The sequence below is a fragment of the Manduca sexta genome, chromosome 26 (genome assembly GCF_014839805.1).
Source record: "Manduca sexta isolate Smith_Timp_Sample1 chromosome 26, JHU_Msex_v1.0, whole genome shotgun sequence".
NCBI classification, from domain to species: domain Eukaryota; kingdom Metazoa; phylum Arthropoda; class Insecta; order Lepidoptera; family Sphingidae; genus Manduca; species Manduca sexta.
In genome coordinates, this window is record NC_051140.1 from 1,576,821 (window position 1) to 1,592,615 (window position 15,795).

At 38.3% G+C, this 15,795-nt stretch overlaps 1 protein-coding gene across 6 annotated transcripts in view; it reads right to left on the minus strand.

Moving 5' to 3' along the window:
• Positions 1–15,795, minus strand: part of LOC115454611 (pantothenate kinase 3) — a 48,359-nt gene that overhangs the window by 9,380 nt on the left and 23,184 nt on the right. For 5 of the 6 annotated variants that reach the window (XM_037443016.1, XM_037443013.1, XM_037443017.1 and 2 more), the window contains 4 exons: positions 3,488–3,582; positions 2,382–2,503; positions 1,074–1,252; positions 366–539 (listed from right to left, as the gene is read on the minus strand). In XM_037443016.1, the coding sequence (XP_037298913.1) occupies positions 366–539; positions 1,074–1,252; positions 2,382–2,503; positions 3,488–3,582 (570 nt within the window). Of the gene's footprint in view, positions 1–365; positions 540–1,073; positions 1,253–2,381; positions 2,504–3,487; positions 3,583–6,503; positions 6,546–15,795 lie in introns of those variants that run through there. The other variant, XM_037443012.1, reaches the window with a different exon arrangement.

The window sequence follows — 15,795 nt, forward strand, 5'->3', positions numbered from 1 at the left end:
GGAATTTAAAATTTATTATCTGCTTATTTCTCGGAAAAAATATTTTTTTTTGTCTCTATATCATGCACTGTAGTACATTCAACTGATTTTAAAAGGAGCCACACCAGAGTTTCTTGTTTTTTTTTTCTCTGGAGAGAACTGCTTTCTGAACTGATGGTAGAGTAATATTGATGAAATATTTAGTTTAATATTTGTATGTATTAAAAAACATTTATATACCTTTAAACATTTTGTATGTGAATGCGAACAAGTTTAAGACGAAAGTAACGTCAGTCCGTTTATCAAAGACTGTGGCGCACGCGCACATATAGATTAAACATTGTCGCATAAAGTCTTCACTTCCCCTCAACCCCCACGTATGTTACCTTGATGAAATCCTCCTCGAACTTGTAGGCGCCGCCGCCGGTGGCGTAGATGGTGTTGACGAGGTCGGCCATGCCCTTGGACCTGGCCAGCTGCAGGAAGGCGCCGACCTCGGACGTGGGGAACCTGATGAAGTGCAGCGTGCCGCGCCGACCGCGGATGCGCACGTTCTCCATCTGCACCAACACATATCATTGTCAAGAGTTGTTTATTAGAACTACGTACAGATGACGCGTGTAAGTACCATGCGAAGGTCTATTGACTGAATAAATTATTGATTGATATTACTTGGAAAGAATAAATTATATGATCAAAAAAAGAAAGGAAAAAAGGATAGACTGTATTTATAAAGGCATCGTGACCCGCTGCACCGGATAGTAAATAAAACATAGAAGTAGACCTCGGCAGTCGACAGAATTATGCTGGCCTATTGGAACGGGATATACACAGGCTGATCCCGGAACGCGACACACTTTCGTGCGCCACTATGGGTTTTAACACATAGTATACCATCGCTATCCGTGTGAGTGTTTTTAAATTAGCGAATTTTTTCTACTCGAGTATTTGGTAAAGCCCAGCCCACTGCTGCTCAACAGCTGCTAGAGTGCAGCTGTTCCAGCGGTTAGAGTAGTATAAATTTTCTAGTCAGTTGAGTCATTTAGTAAAGCCCAGCCCGCTGCTGGTCAGCAGCTGCTTCAGCGGTCACACACCTGCAGATGCACATCTCGTCGCCCGGTCTTCCCGTAGGCGGAGTTCCTGGTGAGGTAGCGGCGGATGTTCTTGAGCACCTCGGTCTCGCGGTCCAGCTCGCGGCGGTTGGTCTCGCGCGGCTCGAAGTACACCAGCTTGGTGAGCGTGCCGCCGATGTCCATCCCGAACCAAGGCATCGCTGCAACGTACCGTGTATCTATATATATAAAAATGAATCCCTATTTCCCTTGGTCACGCCATCACGCGTGAACAGCTGGACCGATTTCACTATTTTTTTTTTGTTGTGTTTGTTATTGTCAGGAGAAGGTTCTTATGAAAGAAAAAAATCAAAAAAAAAAAATAATTGCGCGAATAATTAGAAAACTTAATTTTATATAAATGTCAATTGTTTGAAATAACTGTCAGCGATTGACAGAATGCGCACTGCAAATTCATAGTTAGACAGGACAATGTCTGTCGGGTCAACTAATTTACAATAGATTTACCAAGTCTTTTAATATGGAGTCTTTAGTCTAAGAGTCTACTGATTAATTGACTTTTTGTCCTGATCTAATGAAACGTTTAAACTCCCTTCACCCTGGCCTAATGGAGTCCGAAACGTTTATTTACTCTCAAAGTCTGCTGATTAATTGACCCTGATCTAATGACACATGCACACCCCGTAACCTGCCCCTGAGGCAATTCTTGTGCGCTTGGTCTCCACACCAAATGCACGCCCATGTATGAGGGGACATTTGTGGCGGCCCTAGGCACACAATGCAGTGCGTCTACTTCTTGGTAGTATCAACATATTGAGGGCTATGTAGGGCACGCGAACAATTCCCTTCCCTTTGAAATTTAACTACTTTTCGGATTCTATGGAGTTTTTTATATTTTAGTTTTCTCCCGACGTTTCGAAGACTTTGCAGCCTTCATGGTCACGGGGGGGACTGAGGTGTTGTTCATCCGCAAAGAAAAATAAAATACAAAAAACCGCGATAGAATCCGAAAAGTAGTTTAATTTCAATGTCTAACATTCGCGTAAACATAAGAAATAATTATTTCCCTTCCCTTTCAGCTCCACCCATCCTAAGATGGTTCCTCTTCCTTGCCCTTCATTTCCCCCTTTTTCTCCTCTTCCACTTTATTTCCTATTAATTTAATTACGAGTCTGCTTTGATCAGTGATTTCAAGCTCTTAAACACCTTATAGACTTATAAAAACCGGTGGAGGCAGATCATCCAGATGCAACCCTGATGCTGACCACGATCCTCAGATTGAGGGACCGACTAGAGAGAGAGACTTAAACTATGTTAATGTTGACATACGTGGTGCATCGTTGTCAGGCGGCGTGGGAGGCGAGGGCTCCGCCATCTTGGATACGCAGTTCTCCTTGTTCATGGCGTTCGGCGAGTACGGCGCACGTCGGGCTCTCTTCAGCAACTTAGTCCTAAGGGAGATAGATGTTTGTTATTGCTCGGTGCGTAGCGAAGAACAGAGACAGATATATGTAGGTCATTTGCTGCGAGTGATGCGAAGATAGCCGCGGATTTTGGGTTCGTATGTCGTATATCTGAGAGAGATAGACATATGTAAAGGCTCGTGTGCCTAACGAAGGATAGAGACAGATATATGTTGGTCATTTGCTGCGAGTGAGTTGAAGATGGCCGCAGGATTTTGGTTCATATGCCGTTTGTAATATCTTATGATGTTACAAACGTCGGTCCAGTGGTCGTTCGATATGCTTCCATATCTCGGGCGAATCAACACTAGATCATTAGCCCGGTGACCCCAACAAACCGTATACCTCCTGAGCTCTGCGATAAAGATCATTTCATTCATGAAGACGCGCCTACTACCACCTACCTACCTACCTACCTACCTACCTAATCGCTTACAGTTCGAGGGGGCGCACTACGTAACACATAGCGGACTTCGCTCCCTCTCGATACTACTGGGAATCACAAGAAAACTTACTTTATAAATAGTGATTATTTATGAGCAATTTTGTGTGATCATTTTGAAAAATAAATCTCTTACAGTTGGCGCGAACAGCATGAGTGCATACGCAAACTACAATATATGGCGTCAGAGAAAGTTCAACACCGCGGAAATGACAGAAAAAAAATATAGCATTATCAATCAAACGTTTCGTATAATTGTAAGGATGAGGGGGCAAATAAAAGAAGTGGAATCCACCGAAAGTCTTTACTTTTGACCCAATTAAATTTTAATTACACGGTTGCGCGCACGCCAGAGCGTCTACCGTATCCACCATCGCTCGCGAGAGAGGGAGAAAGCACTTTTACCTTTCTCTTATGCACCGAAAATCGGATACGCGTGCAAAAACACATAATAAGTATCAATTTTAATTGTCACTTTTCTTCCATATCGTGCATAGAAGCTAAACAGATCATAAAAACAAGATGTGTACCTGTGCAGCGGTCGCGCCGGCGCGGTGAGCAGCGTCGCGGCGCGGCGTTCGCGGCCGCACGCCGCGAGGCACCCCTCACAGCGGTGCAGACGCATCTGACGACAAACAGAACGATCACTGTAGCATGGTTGAGTCTGTGGTCCTGCAATTGTCAGCTGTCAAGTGTGACAGCTGACGTTTTAAAATAAGAGCCAGCCCTCCTCCCCCCCGAGCCCCTCGAGGCCGCTTTTGTATTAGTTTTCATTGTCCGTGGACCATAATATTAAAGATAAAACGAAATTATATAAAGAGTATTATTTATAAAAATAACCGAGATACTACAATTTCACCTACGTTTTAGGGTACAACTGGTATGCAAAGGTCTCATATAATTGGCATTGGCAAAATAATACAAATCGCATCCTAATATTATAAATGCGTAAGTTTGTGATGATGGATGTATGTATGTATGTATGTATGTTTGTTCCTCTTTCACGAAAAAACTACTGAACGGATTTGGATGAAACTTTACAGTAACATTGGTTATACACCAGAATAACACATAGGCTAATAATGATTTTGTGTAATTCGGTCTTAATACAACGATACATATCAAGTAAATCGGAAAAAAATGCTATATTGACGTACGCTGCCTAAACTGTTGGAGTTAGACAAAGATGATGTACCGTAGGATTGTTTGTCTTAAATAGTTCTAAATGAAAGCCGCGACAGCATATATCTACCTTTTATGTGGAAGCCACTATGAACAAAATAGTGAGCCATACTTGTAATTAAATCGGATACTTTTTATAACGGGACTTTGATCCCGGAAAACTCATTCACGCGAGCTTCTTACTCGTCTGTAATATACCACCAACAAGTATACCTCTTATTATAGGTTATGATAGGTTATGTAACTCATTAAAAATATTAAACTCTTTACTTCATTAACAATGAGTATAATTAAGTTATAACTTATGGAGGCAGTTATTGCTTTCTATTTTCTTTATATTCATTTAAAATCAATAACCAATCATGGAATAAAAGTTACACACAATATCAGTTAGTAATTTAGAAAATATTACTTAACGGTCATTGCTTAAACATAATAAAATTCAACGTAATAAAAATAACATGAAATACGTTTACCCCTTTTATATTATAAATAACACTTATATTGCTAACTTTTAAGTCAACGCGTTATTTTTTTACCTATTAACTGATATCCATTATTACTGTTTAATCATTTTTTTAAAACATAAGGTACAATTTGTTTGCCTGACTAGGGTTGGCACTTCGCATATGCAAATACATCGGTCTTTTAGGTGAGCGGTTTAGGCGCTCGCAACCCTCGAAAAGTGCTTACTTTTCGAGGGTTGCGAGCGCAAAGCAGCCATCGGCTTACGAACCTCGGCGCAGGAGGGCTACAAAGAGAATGAGACATCAACAAATTTAACCTTTCATCACATCACTAATGTAGAGAAGAGCGAGTTGCCCTTCTCGTCCTTGATAAGATTGGTACAACTATGAGACATCACAATTGTTATTATTACATACGGGCCGTAATGGCCTAGACCTCGATACGCTCGTTAGCGCCATTTCGAGCGACAATGATTCATCGAGCATTATTACATTATTAGGTGATAAATTAATTTATTTTGATATTTACGATTAGAACATTTTAGTTGGTCGTGATAGGAATTCGTGTTCAATATGGCGATAGAACTAATCCTATCATATCATAGGATGAATATGTGCGAAATTCAATGGTTTCGTCTCTGCCTAACGTTTCTGAGATAACAGCGCGAGCTCATGTTTAATGTAATTTGAACAAAGTCCATAAAAAAAATCATTTTTGGTGCGTTTTTAATTTTTAATGGCACACATATATTTTTTTATTTACATATAACACGACATTGAAAGTCTTGACATACACCTAGCGGAATTCCACGAACGCAAACCGCCATGCACCCCGGAACAGGATGTGTCAATATACAGTATGTATTACGCCAAGGTTAATATATTTTTAAACGGTAAATACAAACAAAACTATCGATCTTTATTTATCGAACGGCGGCTTTGAACTTCAACCGTAGGGCTCAAGTACGATTCAAAGGTCGAAATTGTTTTAAGCGCGTTTACTTTAATTTATTAATTTAACACACCCTCATTTCTCCAGCTATGTTAGATCCCATGATAGGCATACAGCCTATTGCCAATTGCCTTTTACCAGACATTCGTCGGTAAATATTTTATACATACATACACTTGCGTCTTTTATTCCTGTAGAGGCAGGGAGAGGCGCAAATACTGCACTCGCTTTCTGCCATGTCTTCCCGTCCGGTGATGTGATAACGGACGAGCTTATCGCCATATCGAGCACAGATTCAAAACCAACTACGCCATTGCATTCCTACCGTAATCGAATAAGTAGTTATAAATATCACTTTTATTAAAATTTACTCTTTGTCGTTTTATAATATTAGTATCTATAGATAATGTACGAATGTCATCGATAATGATGTTGACTATAACCCAGGATTATATTCAATGATAAAGCAAGAAATATAGATATGTCGTACCTAAACAAATCGGAAAAACCGTTTCGTACGCGCACATACACACTTTTCAATTGACGTTTCATGTGAAAGAGTTGGCGTATTTAAACCAGTACGAACAAAAACAGTTAATAGGTGTATTCTGCTAAGTTAGGACGGGTTTTTGATGAATTGAGAGTAAGCTGGAATTTTCTTTTCTCATATACACAGTATACCTGTTTTTGGTCGTAATATCAACTGCGGTTTATATATAGCGCTGGACAAAAACAAACGGCGTCGCCGCCTGTGTAGCTTCAACTAAAAAAATTATGAGCGTTATACGATCTTATCCCCTTATCCGATATAAGTCGATTGCGCTTAATTACCATATACGCGTAATGTATGCTATCGTCCCAATCGAGACGTTTTCGAGTCTCAAACTGCGCCTTGCATTACCTCATGTACCTTTCTATTATATGACTAATAATTAATATACTCACATTAAGGTTATATCTTGTATAAATGAAGCAACGAACAAACACTTCCGACTTTGCAATACAGATTGTTATGCTGTTCTGATCTTTCCAAACACCCACAGCGAAATTTATCAAATAAGCCATACATTAAACGATACTGTTATCTTAGATAATATAATAATTTTAAGGCGTAATAATACACGCATTGATCGTAAAATAATTATCTAACCTGTCCTTATGACTTTCAATTTGTTGTTGACGAAATACAATTTCAAACGTAATACAAAGAGGTTTAAGTTAGTTTTTACTAATTTCAATCTCTTAGGATAAAGACCCCCGCCCTCTCCCAGAGGCATTTCTTGTGCGCTCAGTCTCCACACCGAATGCACGCCCATGCAAGAGAGGGACATTTGTCGCGGCCCTAGGCACATAGTTAAGTGTGTATACCTCATGGTTGCCAAATTCACATTGAGGTCTAAAAAGGCCCGCGAACATCTCCCTTCCTTCTCCCCTCCGCCCATCCTAGTATAGTCCTTCTCCCACACTTCCTTTCTAGCTATCCCATCTTTATTTTCCTAAGGACTTTCGTGGTTGCTAAACCGTGGGATCGCTTGTACACCGTTTGCAAGGTACACCGGTGATAACAAAGGTGGCCCATCAAAAAAAAAATCTCTTAAGATGGATATCTTTAGGAGAAAATAATAATAAAAATAACCACGATAAAATCCCTAATACAGTTTTATTTCAATGTCTAACATTCGCGTAAACATAAGAAAGCATTTGTTTTTACTGCAAACTTTTTATATGGTATCTACTATCTACCACTCTTCTCACAATTTTCACGTAAAATAACACCATTAAAGAACCCTATTGCCCTAGATAGGACACCTGCATCATCCAGAATCAGAAATTGTGAGTCACTAAGTTGCCAAGCCAATTGACAGACCTTAAATGACTCACTTCCGCGTTAATTTCGCCTTTTCCACCTCATTATCAAACGATTAATAACGTTTAATTACTTATAATCATTTTTAACAGTATTATCATGACAAATAGCTAAAAACGCGATAAGTATCGCAAATCCACTTATCACTAATACATTGCTATGTATACAGTCATTCGTGCCTTTTATGTCCAAAAGTAGACAGAGGCGCAACTATTGCACTCACTTTTCGCTATGTATATTCTTCCTATGATGTGATAGTGTGCCAACGTATCGCTATATCGAGCTAGCACAAATGCTAAGACTTTCGAACTTTTCCGCGAACGGATCCGCGAGCGAGACTTGCTTATGTATTATTAGCTTCTCGGATTTCATCATGTATTTGTCTAATTGATAACACGATGACGGTAAATGATAACAGCATTCTATTCATTTCATTTACCAATTTGGTTTTGTTTCCGCCAGTTTACTGACTTTAGTAATAGTAATACTGCCTCGGTAGCATTGTGTTACGATAAAGCAGTGGTGAGGTTTCGGGTTTGATGCACGGCTTGGGCAGTGATATAGAATTCTACTCAATATGTACTGTCACTTATTATGTAACTGGCAAGTTACGATTCTTTTTTTTATTCTGTATCTGACGTCAAACAAAACGTTCTTCTTTAAATCCTCGGTTACGATCTTTTGCCATTTAAAATCAATATTTATCAATATTATTGGAATTAGGGCCATACAGACTGCCTTGGTTTAGTGTATGGGCTATAGTTTGCAGACTCGACGTCCTGTGTTTCATTAGAGACCAAGCAAAATTGGGGACACAGATAATATTAGGCCTAGTAGGCAGTTAGGTCCGAATCGTGTCGTTAGGTCGACGAACGTTAACCAAAATATCAGACAATACAGTAAACTTCGACCGATCGAACCGTGTACAGGAATTAATCAAAAGACCACCAGGTCAAACCATTTGCATACAATGAGGCATTAACTGTGAACCGTAAATTAGAAGTCTCGCACTCAACAGGTAAACTTAGTTGCGACTTGCGATGTAGTAATTTTAAAAATTCTGACTTAGTTTTTACAACTAGTCCCTGTCGTCGTGACACCTTGAAAGAACCCAGATAAAACGTGTTAGACATATCGATGGCTACTAAGTAGACTATCGTATGTGGAAAAATGGCCATATTCACTTTTTTTGCGTTTCGTTTTCCTAGGTACTGTTTACTATCAAATCCATTAGAAAAAAGTTAGTAAATGAAGATTTCTTTTCCTTTATTTTTTTTTTAATTAGATGGGTTTAGTTATAAACCTACCTCTAGGTAGGTTTTTAGCATTGAGTTGTCTACAACTCAATGCTAGGAGTTGCTTAGGAGTCATCGACGTACAGTTGTTGGCCCGGGATTCGAACTCAGTCACAGGAGGCCCAGGACTTAAGTGATGAGAGTTTAAGTCTCATAAGACTGGATGAAGTCTCAGGTCAAGTTTAAAACAAAATAATAATGGACATTCATAAAAAAAAAACTATATATATAGACTTACCTACGCACACGACATGGCCATAATGCGCATATTTAGCACATAAAATATTCATACAATACGTATTTAACACTTAGCAAGTATGTAAATTTATGCAATGCAAATATTTCATTAATACATTTCAAATACATTCCAAATTGTAGCTATTCACAAATTAAAACATTTTTTTTTACAAACATACGAACCGTTGTGCAGAAGTATAATTTGTGCTCGATTTAGCGATACGCTCGCGCACTATCACTATGATGTTATAATGTGCGAGCGTGTCGCTAAATCGAGCACAAACTTATAATCTGGTTGGAAAATGGATTTGATATTCCTTCGGGAATAAATAGCAAGAGTATACGGGTTCATTTTGACATCGCGTTGATAAATGAAACCACATACTCGTCTTTACCTCTGCTAACATTTTCCCAAAAATCATCCCTGATTAAGAATATTTTCAAAAATCCACTTTTTTAATTTTTTTTTCATTTTGTATTTTATTGCGAATAAGACGTGTGCGTGAGTGTATTTTTGAATGAAAGTGTGATGTTGCCGCTGCGACGAATTCTCTTAGAGTAGTAGTAGTGGCATTAGGACGAGTAAAATTACAACTATTATACTTTTATAGTTATTTATTTTGTTCGAAACATACACTTTATTATTTTACATCTACGGTTCGAGTAACTAATTGCAAAGTGTTATTTACAAGAAGACCCTGCATATTATTGTTTTTTAAAAGGTTTCGCCCATGTCCGCACACGAAATGTTATAAACGAGGAAAAACTCGACCCGTTCAAGGTTTTCACAACTCTTGTACATTTATAGCGTTTACACAAACCTGGCGAACAAACAGATTAATGTCAACGTGCGTATTAACTAAAGCGAAAATATTAATTTTATATGACTGACAATTGTTTGAAATAACTGTCAGCGATTGACAGAATGCGCCCTGCAAATTCATAGTTAAGACGGGACAACGTCTGTCGGGTCAGCTAGTTTATTATATTTACAATTTCTCCCTATCTTTCTGTTTTAAAATTTCATTGCGGGATAATTACTGTACGGTATAAGTACATTTTTATTGTATACTGATTATTTAAAGTAACTGAAACATAAATTTGGCCGACGCGGTAATAATTTATAGAAAACCAAACCAATTTAAAAACATTGTGTATCGAACAAGACAGAAAGTCACCTATTTTCTTTTCGTTAAATATATATGGTCACGGGCGGGACTGCACTGGGGACTGGGGACCATGAAGGCTGCAAAGTCTTCGAAACGTCGGGAGAAAAATAAAATACTAACCGCGATAGAATCCGGAAAATTAGTTTAATTTCAATGTCTAACATTCGCGTAAACATAAGAAATCATTAATATACTACTTAATCATCCGAATGGAGACTTTTAACTTCAACAAACTACAACTTTGTGAATGTACAGGACAATTGAACTGTACAAGGACAAATTAGTGTTCCCTGAGATTTGGCGAGCTTCACCGCTCGGTGTCATAAAATGCGTGCCACTGATGATCCTGGCTTCCAGGAGTTGTAGTGGTGGGTGTGAGGGTGAGAATGTCTTACTAAAGCCTCATTTGGACGATGCAATTTTCTCAACCGTCTGAAGATATCACGCATTTATGTCTAACTATAATCGCTAAATTATAGCATCATACAGTACATATAAACTTGTTTTAGTTTAGGTGGTTAAGAATTGCTTAAATAGCTGTCAAAATCGCCGGTTGCTAGTTTAAACCTTATTAAAAGGCAAGATGGCGGGTTTTGACTTACAGCTGATCGAGTAAATTTGTGTTTTAACTAAGTAAAACTGATAATGTTTAGACACAGACAAGAAATAAAAACTAGCATGCGATTGCGTCGTCGGACAAGGCTTTTGTTGGTGGTAGGATATATTTTATATCCGTCCGGATAGCGCCGACCGTACTCATCAGCCTACAACTGTCCACTGCTGAACATAGGCCTCCCCTAGAGCGGGCCACGCTGCTCGACCGATGACCGTACCGTACACAACGTGTTAAAACCAGCCCGACCCGGAATTTGAACTCGGGACCTCAGAGCCGTAGTCGTACGCATTACAACTACGCCACTGAGGCAGTCGAGTTAACTATAGATACTTTCTGTCCACCCTGCTGTGTTATTAGTGTTATAGGAAAGTGTAAAAACATTTTTCAAATTAAATCATAACAAAGGAAAAAAAGAATTACCATAACTGATTAGTATCGTATGTGGGTGTACAATTTCATTTACAATAATGAATAATAAATAATGTATTTTACTATAAAAAGTAATTATTAATTATACAAAAAAGATTTCATACGTAGAAGGTTAAGATAAAGTTATAACTACATATATGCAGAATTTCAATTAGTATGAGGTCGAAGCATCATCAGCTGAGGGTAGTAAGTTGTTTGTATCCGCCTGGATAGCTGGTACCCTACACAAGGTGTTAAAACCCGCCACAGAGACCCATGTAAGTGTGTCGCGTTCCGGGATCAGCCTGTGTATCAACATCATCATCAGCCCGGTATTATATACTGTCCCACTGGCACGGGCCTCCTCTACTACTGAGAGGGATTAGGCCTTAGCCCACCACGCTGGCCTCGTGCGGATTGGTAGACTTCACACACCCTCGAAATTCCTATAGAGAACTTCTCAGGTATGCAGGTTTCCTCACGATGTTTTTCCTTCACCGTTAAGCAAGCGATAATTCACAAAGAATACACACATATTTTTTTAGAAATGTTAGAGGTGTGTGCCCTTGGGATTTGAACCTGCGGACATTCGTCTCGGCAGTCCGTTCCACAACCAATTAGGCTATCGCCGCTATTAGCCTGTGTATACAGAGTTTTAAATTGGCGAGGAATAATCGTGTCACACGGACATTTCAAATGAGACAGCGACTTATTACTACTTTTGCCGGACAATTTTGGTCCTTGTGTTCGGTCTATAACTAACTATGCTGTTTAATGTCTTTGAAAATTCCATACATATATTTGAACGAAGAGGAAATTAAATTAATCATATATTATCGTTAGTGTAAAAACAAACCATTCATTGAGCCATTTATATTCCGTCACGCGTTGCAATATGATCAGCTTACGGAAAAACGTATACAAAACGACCATAGATCATTTTATTTTATAGCATCATATGTCTTCATTATTGAATAATAGATAACTTTGACGTAAATTGAGGAAAGTTTAATGATTATAGCAACCAAACAAAATGTATAAAACATTGTGTATATATTGTTAAAATTAATTATTCATCATATAAATTACTGTGATTGACGTTTATATGCATAAAAGTTTTTTTGCTATTTAATTTAGTTTACTTTATCTGTGGTTAGCAGAGACAAAATTTTCCCGCTTATATTTGAATTTCGAATGTTCTTTTATGATTAATCTTGAGAATGATTATTTCGATACCATTTTAGACTGCCCTGAACTTAAGGTGGTAGCTCAAGGTCCATTTTCATACATTTTGTTTCGGCTTTAATCTGGGTAACTAAACAAGTATTGGCAAGTAAAGAATTTAAATTTACGTCTAGTTAGTGATTAGTTCTCGCAGTTGAAAGAAAAATGTAAAAATAATTAATAATCATGGATATTTCGGCCTTTAAAATTTAATATGACGAAATTTTAAAGGCAGAAATATCCATGATTATTAATTATTTTTACATTTTTCTTTCAACTGCGAGAACTAATCACTAACTAGACGTGAATTTAAATTCTTTACTTGCCAATACTTGTTTAGTTACCCAGATTAAAGCCGAAACAAAATGTATGAAAATGGACCTTGAGCTACCACCTTAACCGAATGCCTTAATATTAACTGTCAGTATTTTGTCAACGCGGAATGAAAAGAACGCACTGTAAAGATAATTCTCTTGAACTTGATTTAAGTGAATTAATAATAGCGTTATATTATTTTTCCGGAATATTAAAAATGATAAACAAAGGTTATTTAAAAGTTCAAGTTGGACCATTGTTTTAAAGAAAATATGTTGCCGATTTTTTTCTGTTTGAGATCATTTTATAAACATATTTTTAATACCAAAGACATGAGATTTTTATTTTTTAACCAACTACAAACAATGATGAGGTTTTCAATTTGACGTGTACTTTTGTTTTTAATGTTTGTTACCTTAGAAGTCACGTCATTTGTTTATTTAAAATATTTATTGGAGTGATTAGAGTGCTTACGGCATTAGGTACGTCCGCCTACAATATTAAATTGTATAAAAAATGCAAATAAATAAACAATTTTAAAACAAGGGTAGAATATAAATGCAAATGATTTAATTATTATATTTTATCAGACGGACAGCGTTTCGCCTTATACTAGTGCACACAATTGAATGTCCATTGAAATTAATGCCTTGGGTTTTTATACTCGTCATTTAACAGTTGGACGTCTTGTCACGAACATCAACGGCGGACCATAGGCAATATTGATACTGCTTGCTGGCTCGAGTGGAAGTTGCGGCATTCAACCTCCGTGGCATGGCTTTAGCTTTGGCTTTGGCTTTGCTTGGCTTAACACATGGCTGCATGGCTGGATTTGCTTGGCATGTGCTGTGTCGTTACAATTTATTAAGTACAAAGCACCAAGTAGCACGGAAATGCGTTCTCCATCGTGATACATTTTAAAATAACAGATACAATATAAAATACCTACCATTTAACGCGTCATACGAGGTATCGTATATCGACTTACTTATTTCAATTTACTCGTATCACAGAGGTCGACTGCGAAGTAATACACGCTATTACATTTGTATAAGGTCAAGAGGAAACACTTCATACGTAAATACAGGGTAAACAGCACTCAATAATATCAACAGAAATTATTTCTCACTGGACATCGAATCTAGTTTTAACTAGCTTGTTTGGTTTGAAACCATTCTATCATAGAAGGAATGGCGTCTGAATAAAGAGTTTCCCTTAGCATATACCGGCAAACGCTTACCCCCTTATTCATAGACGTTATTTATCTAAGGACGGAGCATTGCTGTGTTTACAGTCTGTTTCTGTGCTGACGGCATGGCAGTCTTCGCAGTGCGTAGACATAGGACCGTTGTGATTGGCTAATATTGATATACAACTTGAATCTATTTGGCTGTCAGACAAACATAGCTGAACAAACAGCAAGCTGTCAAATAAACAAAGCTGAGAAGCAGGCTTGTTATAACAACAATGCTCCGTCCTTAGATAAAAAACGTCTAAGAATAAGGGGGTTAGCGTTTATTCTAATTGTAGTGGATATGAGAATTATAAATATCACGCAGGTAGCTGTTAAATATATTTGTTATCCGACCATCGTTGTTTCATTATACACAACACAAATCTTATGTGAAACCCCAGACCAAGAACTTGCATACCACCAGAAGAATTATAACTACACTGATAGATTTAAAGGCAAGATAAGTGAAAAAAGGGGGAATTGTAGCTTGACAAAGTCCCGCCTACTACGTAAACGAAAAATAAGACTGTTCATGGTTTTCTGTGGACTGGTCGACCTTTGCCGGGCCGGCTTATGTCAATAATCTTAGCCTCATACCTACTATGGCAACTACTGTAAGCCAGGACTGACTGTGGCTTTTTATGTGACCAAATTAATGAATGAATTATGAAGCTCAGCGCGTCTCTGGATGCACTAAACAGTTTTAATCCACAACGAAATTAATCAAATAGGAATATAAGGAGTTGAAAATATATATTTTATTCTTCATGCCATAGACAATTGCATTATCTACTACTTTCCTAATTGCCCGAAAACACTTACTGGTGACAGGACATATTTCATATCCGCTCGGATAGCAATCACCGTACACAAAGTGTTAAAATCCGTCATAGTGGCCCACGTTTGTCGCGTTCCGGGATTAGCCTATGTATCCGGTTCCAACAGGCCGGCATAATTGTGTCGACTGCCGAGGGGTAATCATCTCTTGTCAGTCGACATTCTATTTGACCCGGTAAATCGACAGTAGACACTTTCTTGGACTCCGCTTACCACGAGGTATATATAATAATAATATCAGCCCTGTATTATATACTTGCCCACTGTTGAGCACGGGCCTCCTCTACTACTGAGAGGGATTAGGCCTTAGTCCACCACGCTGGCCTAGTGCGGATTGGTAGACTTCACACACCCTCGAAATTCCTATAGAGAACTTCTCAGGTATGCAGGTTTCCTCACGATGTTTTCCTTGACCGTTAAAGCAAGCGATAATTCACAAAGAATACACACATAATTTATTAGAAAAATCAGAGATGTGTGCCCTTGGGATTTGAACCTGCGGACATTCGTCTCGGCAGTCCGTTCCACAACCAACTAGGCTATCGCCGCTTCACGAGGTATAGTGGGGACATTATTTCGTACCCGTATAGAAAAGAAATACCTCAACGTGTTTACGTGTTCCAATTTTTTTGACTAATCTGACACATTTCTGTCGGTTATTTGCGATACATTGATAACAGATATCAGCAAGTATAAGGTGCATCCGATCATCGCTGATAGTGACCTATCTTGTAATTTTTTTTGTGGAAGCCTTTGCACAATTTGTACACATTTTTTATGGGAGGTATTCTTTTTTATTGCTTTGAATGATGAGACGAGTTTGCCGTTTGCCTGATGGTAAGCGATACGACCGCCCATAAACAGTAGAAACACCATTCAACACCTTGAATTACAAAGTGTTGTTTTGTATTCCACTGCGCTCGCCATCCTGAGACATGAGATGTTAAGTCTTACTATGTCCTAACTACTGGACTGGCTACAATATCCTTCAAACCGGAACACAACTGTGACTACGCACTACTGCTTGGCGGTAGA